This window comes from Cyrtonyx montezumae, unplaced genomic scaffold (genome assembly GCF_038088225.1).
Source record: "Cyrtonyx montezumae isolate F1298 unplaced genomic scaffold, pur_monq_1.0 scaffold_63, whole genome shotgun sequence".
NCBI classification, from domain to species: Eukaryota; Metazoa; Chordata; class Aves; order Galliformes; family Odontophoridae; genus Cyrtonyx; species Cyrtonyx montezumae.
Genome location: NW_027072071.1, coordinates 176,663 through 187,141, shown reverse-complemented (window position 1 = coordinate 187,141; position 10,479 = coordinate 176,663). Strand labels below are relative to the sequence as shown.

Genomic DNA, 10,479 nt, shown 5'->3' with positions numbered 1-10,479 from the left:
AGGCAGAAACTGGCATGACTCAGTCCAACCCGGGAGAATTCTCCCCTAATTACTGCTGCAGTCAAAGGAACAAAAGAATAATGCTTTCTGTTGTCTGTTTGTTTTAAGCCTCTGTGCACATCCCCAAAGCCCTGTCGAGAGTCAATCATGGAGGCAAGCTTACACAGAGGGCAGCGATGTCTTTTCATTCAACACCTTCCCGAGTCCCTTTGCAACCTCCCAGAGCATTCACTATTGCCCAGACAACATCCCTATCCAAGCAGCTACACGCCTTGGCTGGTTGCAGCGTCTCCAGCTGTAGGAGCAGGGAGCGGAGCACGGTGACTCATTGGCTGTGGTTGACCAGGGATGTGACTCAAGATCTCCTGAGCAAGAGGTGAAACCACACGGAGTGATTTTAGATCTACACTGGCGGCTCATAGGAAATATTTCACGGCTGGGAGAGAGGTGGTCTGCTGTAGTGTGTAATGCTTCCTGTCCTCAGAGGCTGAAGCCTTATGCCCAAGCCTGGCCCCATCTAACACAGGACAGTAGCAATCACACCAGTCATCTGGACAGAGGACAGACACCCTTCCCCCATTCCCTGCGCTCAGCTGGCAGAGCCAGGGGGAGGTGCCCAGCTCCATTCTCAGGAGGTGGGGAGGCAGGAAGGGAGGCTGTACACTGCCCCCAGTGGTCGGGCAGAGGTGGAGTTGGTGTCAGACTCTGATCCTTGGGTGTTCATTTCAATTTGGGATTATAGAATCACAGAAACCATACAGTGTCCCAAGCTGGAAAGGACCCACAAGGAACAGAGTCCAACTCGTGGCCCCATGATGTACCACAAACCCAAACCCAATGTCAGAGAGCAGTGGCCCAATGTTCTCTGAGCTCTGGCAGCTCGAGGCCATACCCACTGTCCTGGTGAGCTGTCATGCCCATCACCCTCTGGGGCAGGGCCTTTCCCTCATCCCCCACCTGACCCTCCAGTGATGAAGCTCCATGTCTTTCCCTCAGGTCCTATCACTGTCATCGGAGAGCAGAGCTCAAGGTTGTCTGCTCCCTATGAGGAACTGTAGGGCCATGAGGGGCTGTAGGTCATGAGGGGCTGTGGGGCTGTGAGGAGCTGTAGGGTCACCCTGAGGCCTCCTCTCAGCATAGAGCAGAGCAAAACAGCCTTTTCCTCACCTGACTGGGGGCATCCTATGATTCTATGGATGGACACCATCCCAGGTATCCAACAGGAGTACAGTGTCTGCTGTCATCTTCAACTGCAATCCCAAACATCAGCTCTGCTCTCACAGGGCTGAGAGCTTCCTCTATGCCATGAGGGCAGTAGAGACCACAGCCAGTTCAAGCCCAACCTCCTCCCTCCCCTAGAATCATTTTATGTCTTCCTTGTTCCACACTTTACATGCTGGTCTCCCTAGATGTCACTGGAGAAGATGCTGGGCTCCTTGTGTTCACCATTTTGTCAGCCCCCACCCATCCCAGCTGCTTAAGTGTCCCAGTGCTCGCTCTGTGTCCCTGAAAGGGCAGGAGAAAGTCAGGACAGCTTTCAGGTCTCACCAGAAGAGCAGTCTTGTTGCAACACGAAAATTGCCTGCTCAGAAAGAAAACCACACCAGTGTACTGCCTCTAGTGTTTATTAGGGTATGGCACATGCCAAAGGAGAAAGGCTTAAACAAACAAGCACAAGTGTTCTCACGATCATAACAAAAAGGCAAAGCCCAAACAGAGGTGAGCAGTACTGGGGCCACTGCAGCACATCGGGGTCCCATGGTAGACCTCGAGGGATGCCCAGACTCCACAAGCTGTGTGTGGCATGGATGGCAGCGTGTTGTGGTTGGGGGCTTTGGGGTGGGTTGGTCCTTCCAACGTCAGCTCTCAGCTTCATGCATCAGCCTTATGGTGTCTCAAGGAGGAGGTTGGTGAAATGAGAGGTTCCCAACCCCTCTGCTGAGCATCTCAGTCACTGTGGTGGATGAAGCCTGCTTTTCTTTTCCTGCTCAGTGTCCAAAGGAGGCCAGTGCCTGGCCTCAGCTGGGCAGTGGGGAGATGGTCCTGGTCATGTTTGCTTCCTTTCTCCTTTGGGTGCCGGGGATGGGGACAGCAATCTGCCCTACTGTCGCCGGACGGACACAGAGCTGTTCCTCAGGATGCCACCAGAGCCCACCACAACAGAGTTGCCTGCTCCAGAGCCAAATCCTCCCCCTCCCAGGCTGTAGCAGAAGCCAGCACTGCCTGTGTTGCAGCTGCCTCTCCCACTCCCACCGCCGAATCCCAGTCCGCAGAGACCACCGCCGTATCCACCTCCTATGGAGCTGCTGCCACCCACCACAGCTGCAGGAACAAGGGAAGGTGTGAGGTTACTGCCAGTGGAGCCTGGGAGCACAGGGACCAGGGGCAGGCCGATACTTACAGATGCTCACGTTGCTCTGGCACTCCCCAGACATCCTGCAAGGAAAAGAGATGGATTGTCAGCACCTCACCACCAGCTTGGGTCTGTCACACTCCATAGCACCACAGTGTAGGGCAGTGCCATCAATATTTTAACAGAGGATGCACTGCACTGCATCCTTCCTGTCGACTTAGAGGGATGTGATCCAGACATATCCCCACCCACCTGCACTCCTCGCCCTCCAGCAGCTTCCTGTAGGTCGCGATCTCAATGTCCAGTGCCAGCTTGACGTTCATCAGCTCCTGGTAGTCACGCAGCTGCTGGGCCAGGTCTGCCTTGGCTTTCTTCAGGGCTGCCTCCAGCTCAGCCAGTTTGTCCTTGGCATCCTTCAGGGCCAGATCCCCACGCTTCTCTGCATCTGCAATGGAGCTCTGCAAGGTCTCACACTGCGGGATAAGGACAGGGATGCGGTGTGTTGGACAGCAAGCACCACAGCACTCTGTGCCCACGTTACCTGGCTCAGCTGTTCCCAAACAGCTCTGACCAGGGCACAGCTCTGAGGGGAATTACCAGGATCCCACACCCATTCCCTAGAACTTGCCACCCCTACCTGCTTCTTCACGTTCTCAATCTCAGCCCGTAGCCTCTGGATCACACGGTTGAGTTCAGCGATCTCAATCTTGGTTTCCCTCAGACTGTCCCCATGTTTTCCTGCGGTGGCCTGCAGCTCCTCGTACTGATGCACAGGGGCAAGAGGAGGTTATCGGGGCAGCATGAGGTCTCCTTGGATCTCCCCACACCAGGGAGAGGAGCATGCAGGCCCCTCAGCCCCACCATCCTCAAGCATAGAGCCCTCACCTTGCTCTGGTACCAGGTCTCAGCCTCCAGCCGGCTGCGGTTCACGATCTCCTCATACTGTGCCTCAACCTCAGCAATGATGCTGTCCATGTCCAGGCTGCGGTTGTTGTCCATGCTCAGCACCACAGAGGTGTCAGAAACGGTCTTCTGCATCTGGCACAGCTCCTGAAATTCATGCCACCATTGTCTCGAGCCCTGCTGGGACACCTTCCCCGTGCTCCGTCCCAATCTGTTGCATACTCACCACTTCATAGAGGCTCCTCAGGAAGTTAATCTCATCCACCAGAGAGTCCAACTTGGCCTGAAGCTCTACCTTGTTCATATAGACACCATCCACATCCTGCAGCAGAAATGGGGGCTGAAAGCTTTCCCCTGATGGGGAAAGTTGGGCCTAAGTCAACCCCCCTAAGTCAGTGTTGCACTGTTCCATTTCCACAGCACAAAGCTCCAGGGGCCCTGGGTTATGTCTGAGCCCCCACCAATGCAAAGTGCTGCTGACAACCAGGTGGAAATTTATATAAAATAATCAAGAATGGCAAAGCACTTAGAAAACGCAGATAAAGGCAATAATTCAGATATCCATCCATTTTGCTTCAGGGAGGAGGAGCACCAATTCCCATCAGTCTCCCCCTCTGCCCTGGGAGGTTCTCCCAGCTTCAGCTCTCCTTGTTCTAACAAGGCACAAGCTTAATTAAAGCCTGCCCTTGTGCCTGCAACTGCTTTGTCCTCCTCACACACACCTAGGTTGCCCAGAGCTTTACCTTCTTTAGGACCACAAAGTCGTTCTCCGCAGTTGTCCTTTTGTTTATTTCCTCTTCGTACCTGTTGGGGATAACGAGGGAGATTCAATCTCTCTGCTTATTTTGGCTCCCACTCCACCGCTGGCGGCTGCTGTCCTCGCAGTAATGGGTGCAGCAAAAAACAGAGGTGCTGTGAGCAGACTGTGGCCAAGCAGAAGAAGGCTTCTATCCTGCAAGAGCCCTGGAACATCCCATAGCAAACATCCCCATCCTGCTGCCTCCATGAGGAGACCTCCCAGCCTCCAGTTGGCCATCACATCCATGACACAGAACCTTAGAAACATGAATCCACTGGAGTCAGGTTATTTTTAAGGGTCATCCCATCCACCCTCCTGCAGTGAAGAGGGAATGTCCATGGCAGCCGTACGCTGCAGAGCACAGAGTGATAGAGGTCACCTCCAGAGCCACATCACCTCTCATCCTGCAGCCTCCGCCAAGATCAAGCAAGACAAGGGATCGGGTTGTTCCCGAATCCCAGTTATCTGAAGCTTATCAGCTGAGATATTTCTCCATCTTTGCTCCTCCGGTGGAGCAAATTAACCTCATCACACCAAGATAATAATTAATCCCCCTCCCATCAGCTTTCCAAAGAACGATCTAAGTAAGCTTCGAACTATGAAGGAGATTATTGTAAGGAATCCATGAGGAAACCCAGGGGGAAATTATAGTGGGATTTAGCAATGGCCCTAATTGCTTCATTAAATCATATTGTCATAGATTCTTGAGTGGGGAAAGGCAAACAGCAGAAGATCCTGCGCTGGTGACAACCACAATTCACACAATAATGAGTGCTGGGGCACACCTCGAAAAACCATCTCCTGCTGTCAGAGCTCAACAGCTGGTGCAACTTCCTCATAGCACTGTGCATTGTCTGATGGCTGCAACAAGTGGAACGCTGCCAATTCCCATCGTCCTTTGAACTTTCTGACCACTCAAAGCAAGTCTTTACTCCTATTTTTTTCACCACTTCCAACACAAAAAGAAAGAAAAAATTAAAATGAAACAGAAGTGGTGAAAAAAAAAAAGTCTGTAAACGATCTGTTGTGCACAGCTGGTGAGATCAGCCATAGCTTAGACATTGCTAGGAGGGAATCCAGAATAAATCCATTTGGCCCCAGATTTGGGGTAACCCCTACAGTTGCCCAGCACCGCTTTGCCCCGCGCCGGTAACGTGAGCCACGCACTTGGTCTTGAAGTCCTCCACCATGTCCTGGAAGCTCTTAAGCTCTGTCTCCAGCTGTAACTTCTCATTGGAGAGGCCGTCCAGCTGCTTCCGCAGCCTGTTGAGGTAGGCTTCAAAGCATGGGTCCAGGCTCGTGGCACTTGTGGAGGGGCTTTGCTCCTGCAGGAGTTTCCATTTGGTCTCCAAGACTTTGTTCTGCTGTTCTAGGAATCGCACCTGAATAAGAACAGAGGATGGACAGAAGTCAGACTATTCCTCAAAACATCTCTCTGTTGTTTGTTTTCCTGCATTATCTACAGTGAATGAGTTTGGCCCTTCTGTCTGTTCTCAGCTCCTGTCCAAAAACTCCCCAGCCTCCCCCAGAGTCCCACTGGTGAGATGTGAAAACCCAATCTCATGACAGTGGGTGGCTTTCTCTCTCCCATCCCCTGGGATCTAAACAGGAGAAACGCACTGAGCTCTGTTACTTCAGTATTCTCTCCTCCGTGATGGGTTTGGGCTACAAACAGAAGCATGAAACACCCAGTGGCCCAGAGGTGGAGGGGGACAATCATCTCTGAGGATGCTCTGCATGCTACTGCATGCCCCCCTGGATTAGCATCATTACTGTGGCCTTCAAATCAAGGATCCCATTCCTGCTGTCCTCCAACACCTCGGGATCATTGCTTCTACCACCTTCTGCCTCCTCTCTGCCTGCATGGCTTTGGAGCAGCACTCAGCTCACTGCTTCCTCTGTGCCCATCTCACAAGCCATCAGGGCTCATCCTCCCCCCAGGCCCAGTTCTCACCTTGTCGATGAAGGAGGCGAATTTGTTGTTGAGAGTCTTCAGCTCCTCCCGCTCCTGTGTCCGCACCTTCTGGATCTCAGGGTCAATTTCCAGGTGCAGCGGGGTCAGCAGGCTTTGGTTGATGGTCACCTCCCTGATGCCGCCCGGTGGGCACTGGGCAAAGCCCCCAACCCCGCCATCAAACCCTCCACCGAAGCCACCGAAACCACCACCGAAGCCACATCCAGCACCACCACCAAACCCTACCCCATTGCCAACACCATAGCCAAAGCATTGGCTACCAGCCCCAAACCCTCTGCAGATGCCTCCAGCTCCAAATCCTCCCAAAGCGATGTTCTTGTTCCCTCCCAGGCTATAGAGGCTGCGGCTGCTGAAGCCCCCAGCATTGCCACCAGGCCCCCGGGATCCTCGGGCCACTGTGCTGAAGGTGACCTTGTTCTTCCCTCCCAAGGTAGCGGAGCTGGAGCTGAATCCCTTCTTCAAAGCAGACGGCTGGCGAGACATGGTGACAGGTCTGCAGTAAGAGAGGAGAGCTGAGTGGTGTCCAGAGGGTGAGAGGTAAAAGAAGCTCTGTCCTGTGAGCACAGTGCCTGAACACCCCTTTTTATGCTCAGAGGGAGTTGGCCGGCTGTCAGGGGAGTGGAGATGTGATTTTTTATACTATGAATGGTTTTAGGTATGCTTGGAACCATGCCCTTCCCCCTCCTCTCTGCCTTCCCTGTGACCTGCCTCAAAACACTCCCTAGATAGCTCAGAAAGTAAAACAAAACTATTGTTGGTGTTGGAAGCACATCCCCAAATCAAATTTCCTGAGCTGAAGCTGTCAACCCATCACGAGCCCTTCTATAGTTCTTATGACAGTGACAAAGCACTACAAGCTGCTTGGCATGTTACACCCTCCAGGGAGACCCCTGCCTTGGCTCAATTACTCATTGGGAGCTACACAGCAGGTGCTTGGTTCACTGAATTCCGACAAAAACATGGTTTCCCAATCACAGCTCCATATTCACTCCTGTTCGACTTTCTACGCTGGTTCAATTCAGTTTGGCCAAAGCTGTTTCACAACCTAGGGAGGAAGCCAAGCGAGGTTTAGTCTTAGGGTTAAAGAATCACCTTTGTGTCAATAAAGGAGAGTTTCTAGAAGGTTTTGTAGGGTTTCTAGAAGGTTTTGTAGAGTTTCTAGAAGGTCAGACTGCTCCGACTGTGGTGTACTGCGCCCAGAGGGACACATGGGTGTTGCAGAGCCTGAAACATCTTGGTATTTCCTTGTAACCCTCTGTCTACAACTTCACATTCCTTCATTAGGGTTGAGGTGCCGTTACCAGCTAGCGAGCTATGTCCATGACAAGAGTTTCCAACTCCCCATGGAGGAGCATGCCAAGGCCAGAGGTGTTCTAAAGTGTCTTGGAGTTCCCCATGAAGCAAACAACCCTTTGGAAATGAGCAGGAGAGAGTCCACAGGCCACCAACTTTATGGATGATCTCCAAAGGTCTCCTCCAACCTCCTGGAAGCATGCCCAACTCACATCATCCCACGGTTGTGGGGTAGAAGGGGCAGAAAATGGGCATAGAGGTTTTGAAGTCCCTCTGATCCTTCTTCCACCTTCCCTGGTGGAAGGGAGCCAAGGATGGAGCTGTGTTTCCAGCAGGAGCATTGTAGGAAGGCTGCTGGGATTCTTCCCTGTGGGTCCACCATCAGCCCTGTTCTGTTCGTGCTGCCACCACCCGCCAGCTGCCCTCATCCATCAGCAAGCTCTCATTGTTCTAACACATACAGCTTAATTGCTTAACCGCTTTTAATTTATATTTTAATTGGCGGAGGTGTCTGAAAGTGCCATCAAACCGAGGATGCCCGCTTATCCTGCCATTAAAAGGACAAAATAGGACTTCCCCCCAAACCACAAGGTGCAGCTGCAGCCGTGACGACAAAAGCCAGCTTCGTGCCACGCACTCTGTAATTATCTTTTATTGGAGACACTCGTGGGAGAGGTTTGGGGAACCAGTTCCAGCTCAGAGCCTGTTCCCTCTCAGCTTTTCCCCCGCAAACATGCAAATCCAGGTTCGGGAGCAGAACTGAACCATCTCTGCAGAGGAATTGGGACGAAGGGAGCACTTCTCCTCCTGAACCTCACCAGCCCTCTTCATTTTCAGCCCAAAGGGGATTGCACAGCGTGGAGAAGCCGCTGAGCTCTGCACCCCACGGCCACCACCCTTTGCAGAGCTTTGGGCTCTCTGGTTCCCCGGGGACACCCCGAGGTCTCTTTGTCAAAGGCGGCGGCAGCTTGATCTCCTCCACCTTTACGCAACTGGCGGAGAAACCGAGTGAACCTGTTGGAGCCCAGTGCAGCTCCCAGGGTGGCTCTGACAGCGATCCCTGGCACGCGGCGCTGGCTCTGAGCCCATCCGGACGCTTGCCCAAGAAGCACCGGGCCCAGCGGGTGCACTGCTACACCCATGAGATCCCAGCCCTCCTTAGGGGTGGGAGATGCCAGCTGAGGGGCTGGGCTGCAGCTGTGCTGCTGCAGGGGGCTTTAGATGGCCCTGGAGGTGGCTTTGCTGTGTCCACTTCTGCTTTCTCCCCTATGGGGAGTACTATAGGGCTATGAGGGGCTGTAGGGCCAAGAGGGGCTGAGGGGCCATGAGGGGATGGAGGGTCATGAGGGGCTGTGGGACCATGAGGGGTTGAAGGGTTCTCCAAGCAGTGCCATGACCGTAACAATGCACACAACAGAGCTGAGACCTTTTCACAGCCAGCAGACACGGATCCGCCTTCAGAACAGCACCCCAGGCTCCTTTCCTATACCCAAAACCCAGCCAAATCAATTCACCACCAGGTTTAGAGCCACATCTTCCCATCACATGTCTTCAGGTTCCCAAAGGCAGACAGCAGATGCCAACCCGCCACATAACACCATGCCCTCCTGCATCCACCTCCAGAGGGACTTCTCTTCCACCCCAAGACAGGGGACAATCCCTGGGCTCTGCTCATTCACAAAGGTTTTGCTCAGCCCAGCTTAGAAAAGAGCCAGGATCAGGCCAAGAGGCTCTTCCCATAGGAAGATACAAACAGACAACCTCTTTCCAGCCCTTCTAGAGCCCAGAGGTGGAAATTCTGACCCAGAGGTTCCTCCACCCCAGCAATGCCCAAAGCCACTCCCATTAGCGTGCAGCCGCCTCGCGTTATTGAGCTCCTCATTCCCATCGTGACCATACCCCAACGCCCTGGGGTGACACTATGGGGATGAGACCCACGGACTCAGTGCGGCACCACGGCACTTCCTCATGGGGATATGGAGATGTCATATCTTTCTTTGGGTCTTTGTGGAGGAGCAGAAGGTGACCTTGGTGGGATGTAGGCTGGTGGGGTGCACCATTCCCAGGCAGGAACCAGCATTTAGAGACACAGCTTCATGGCTGGGCTCGAGGATCTGGATGCTCTTTCCTAACCTTCCATTATGGATCCCAACAGGAGCTGGCAGGGTTCAGCATCCTTAGGGTCTACGGAGATGGAAGCCACAAGCTGCCGCAGGGACATGGAGTGCTTCAGCCCCACAGATGCTCTCCACAGCTCCAGAAAAGCCACTGACAGGGAGGGGACAGAGCAGCACTGGGCTCTCCAGTTTGGCTGCTTGCTGTCCCCACATGCCCCCAGGGTGCACCCGGTCTGGGATGCAAAGCAGAAGGGATAAAGGAAGTAAGGAGCCAGAGTGGGCAGGAAAATGCCTGCGGCTGCTCTGTGCTTTGATGCCCGGTACAGGTGATGGGATGAGGTGGGGAGGGGGTGGGTGGATCGACGTGCCTCTGTTCCACACATGGAACCTCCACACCACAGCACCCCTCACCCCACAGTGGAAAGCAAGAGCCAAGTGCCCAAATCCACCTGGTTTCACCCCAAAGATGCATTCAGGACAGCAAAGCACCGCTCTGCCGAGCAGCACGGACTTGGCAATTAGTAAGCGGGCAAATTGCAGGGCTGGGGCCCGAGCTGGGAATCATCGAGCAGAAATAACAAGGTGGATCCCGAGCGAGATCAAAGGTGCCTGTTGCAGAAGACGGCGGCACTCCTTGGGCCGTCCCCGCTGCGTTGCGCACGGCGGAGCCCCGGGCTCTGCCTGCAATACCCTGCTGCTAACCTAGCTCACAGGCAACACCTTCTTCTGGGAACTGGCATCCATCGAGGTAACCGTTTTCTTCTTGCAGAGGTGACAGCACAGAGCACTTTGTGGCCATCAGTGGCACCAGTGGCACCCGGGTCCCTCCTGCCACAGTGAGTCACCGCGGGAAAGCGGCCCCAGCAGCAGTGCAGAATGAGCCCCGTGTGCCATGCGGGGAGAATGGTGGGCAATTTCCAAAGCTCAGAGCCCGGCCTCTGCCCCATAGGGAGAGTCTTGCATCCCCTCTCTGAGCATCCCCCAAAAAATGGGGCAGAGCTCCTGGCTCGGGACCTGCAGTTCTGTAAGAAGAGTTTAC

General features: G+C 53.9%; 1 protein-coding gene across 1 annotated transcript; it reads right to left on the bottom strand.

Annotated features, from left to right (window-relative positions):
- Window positions 1–1,609: 1,609 nt before the first annotated feature.
- LOC136057358 (keratin, type II cytoskeletal 4-like) lies at window positions 1,610–6,606 on the bottom strand. The gene is made up of 9 exons (XM_065750063.1): window positions 6,010–6,606; window positions 5,223–5,437; window positions 4,000–4,060; window positions 3,483–3,578; window positions 3,239–3,403; window positions 2,991–3,116; window positions 2,606–2,826; window positions 2,402–2,436; window positions 1,610–2,322 (listed from the first exon to the last, which is right to left on the bottom strand). Exons 1-9 carry the CDS (start codon window positions 6,511–6,513, stop codon window positions 2,102–2,104), a joined length of 1,644 nt encoding a protein of 547 aa, XP_065606135.1. The 5' UTR covers window positions 6,514–6,606; the 3' UTR covers window positions 1,610–2,101.
- Between the last annotated feature and the right edge of the window lie 3,873 nt (window positions 6,607–10,479).

Bases quoted from the DNA above. Each gene is read 5' to 3' on its own strand.
- LOC136057358 (XM_065750063.1), bottom strand. From the start codon at position 6,513: ATGTCTCGCCAGCCGTCTGCTTTGAAGAAGGGATTCAGCTCCAGCTCC. The intron at 3,404-3,482 runs GTGAGTATGCAA...CATGAATTTCAG, and splicing joins TGAGGAGCCTCTATGAAGTG to GAGCTGTGCCAGATGCAGAA. The intron at 2,827-2,990 runs GTAGGGGTGGCA...CTTATCCCGCAG, and splicing joins TTGAGAACGTGAAGAAGCAG to TGTGAGACCTTGCAGAGCTC.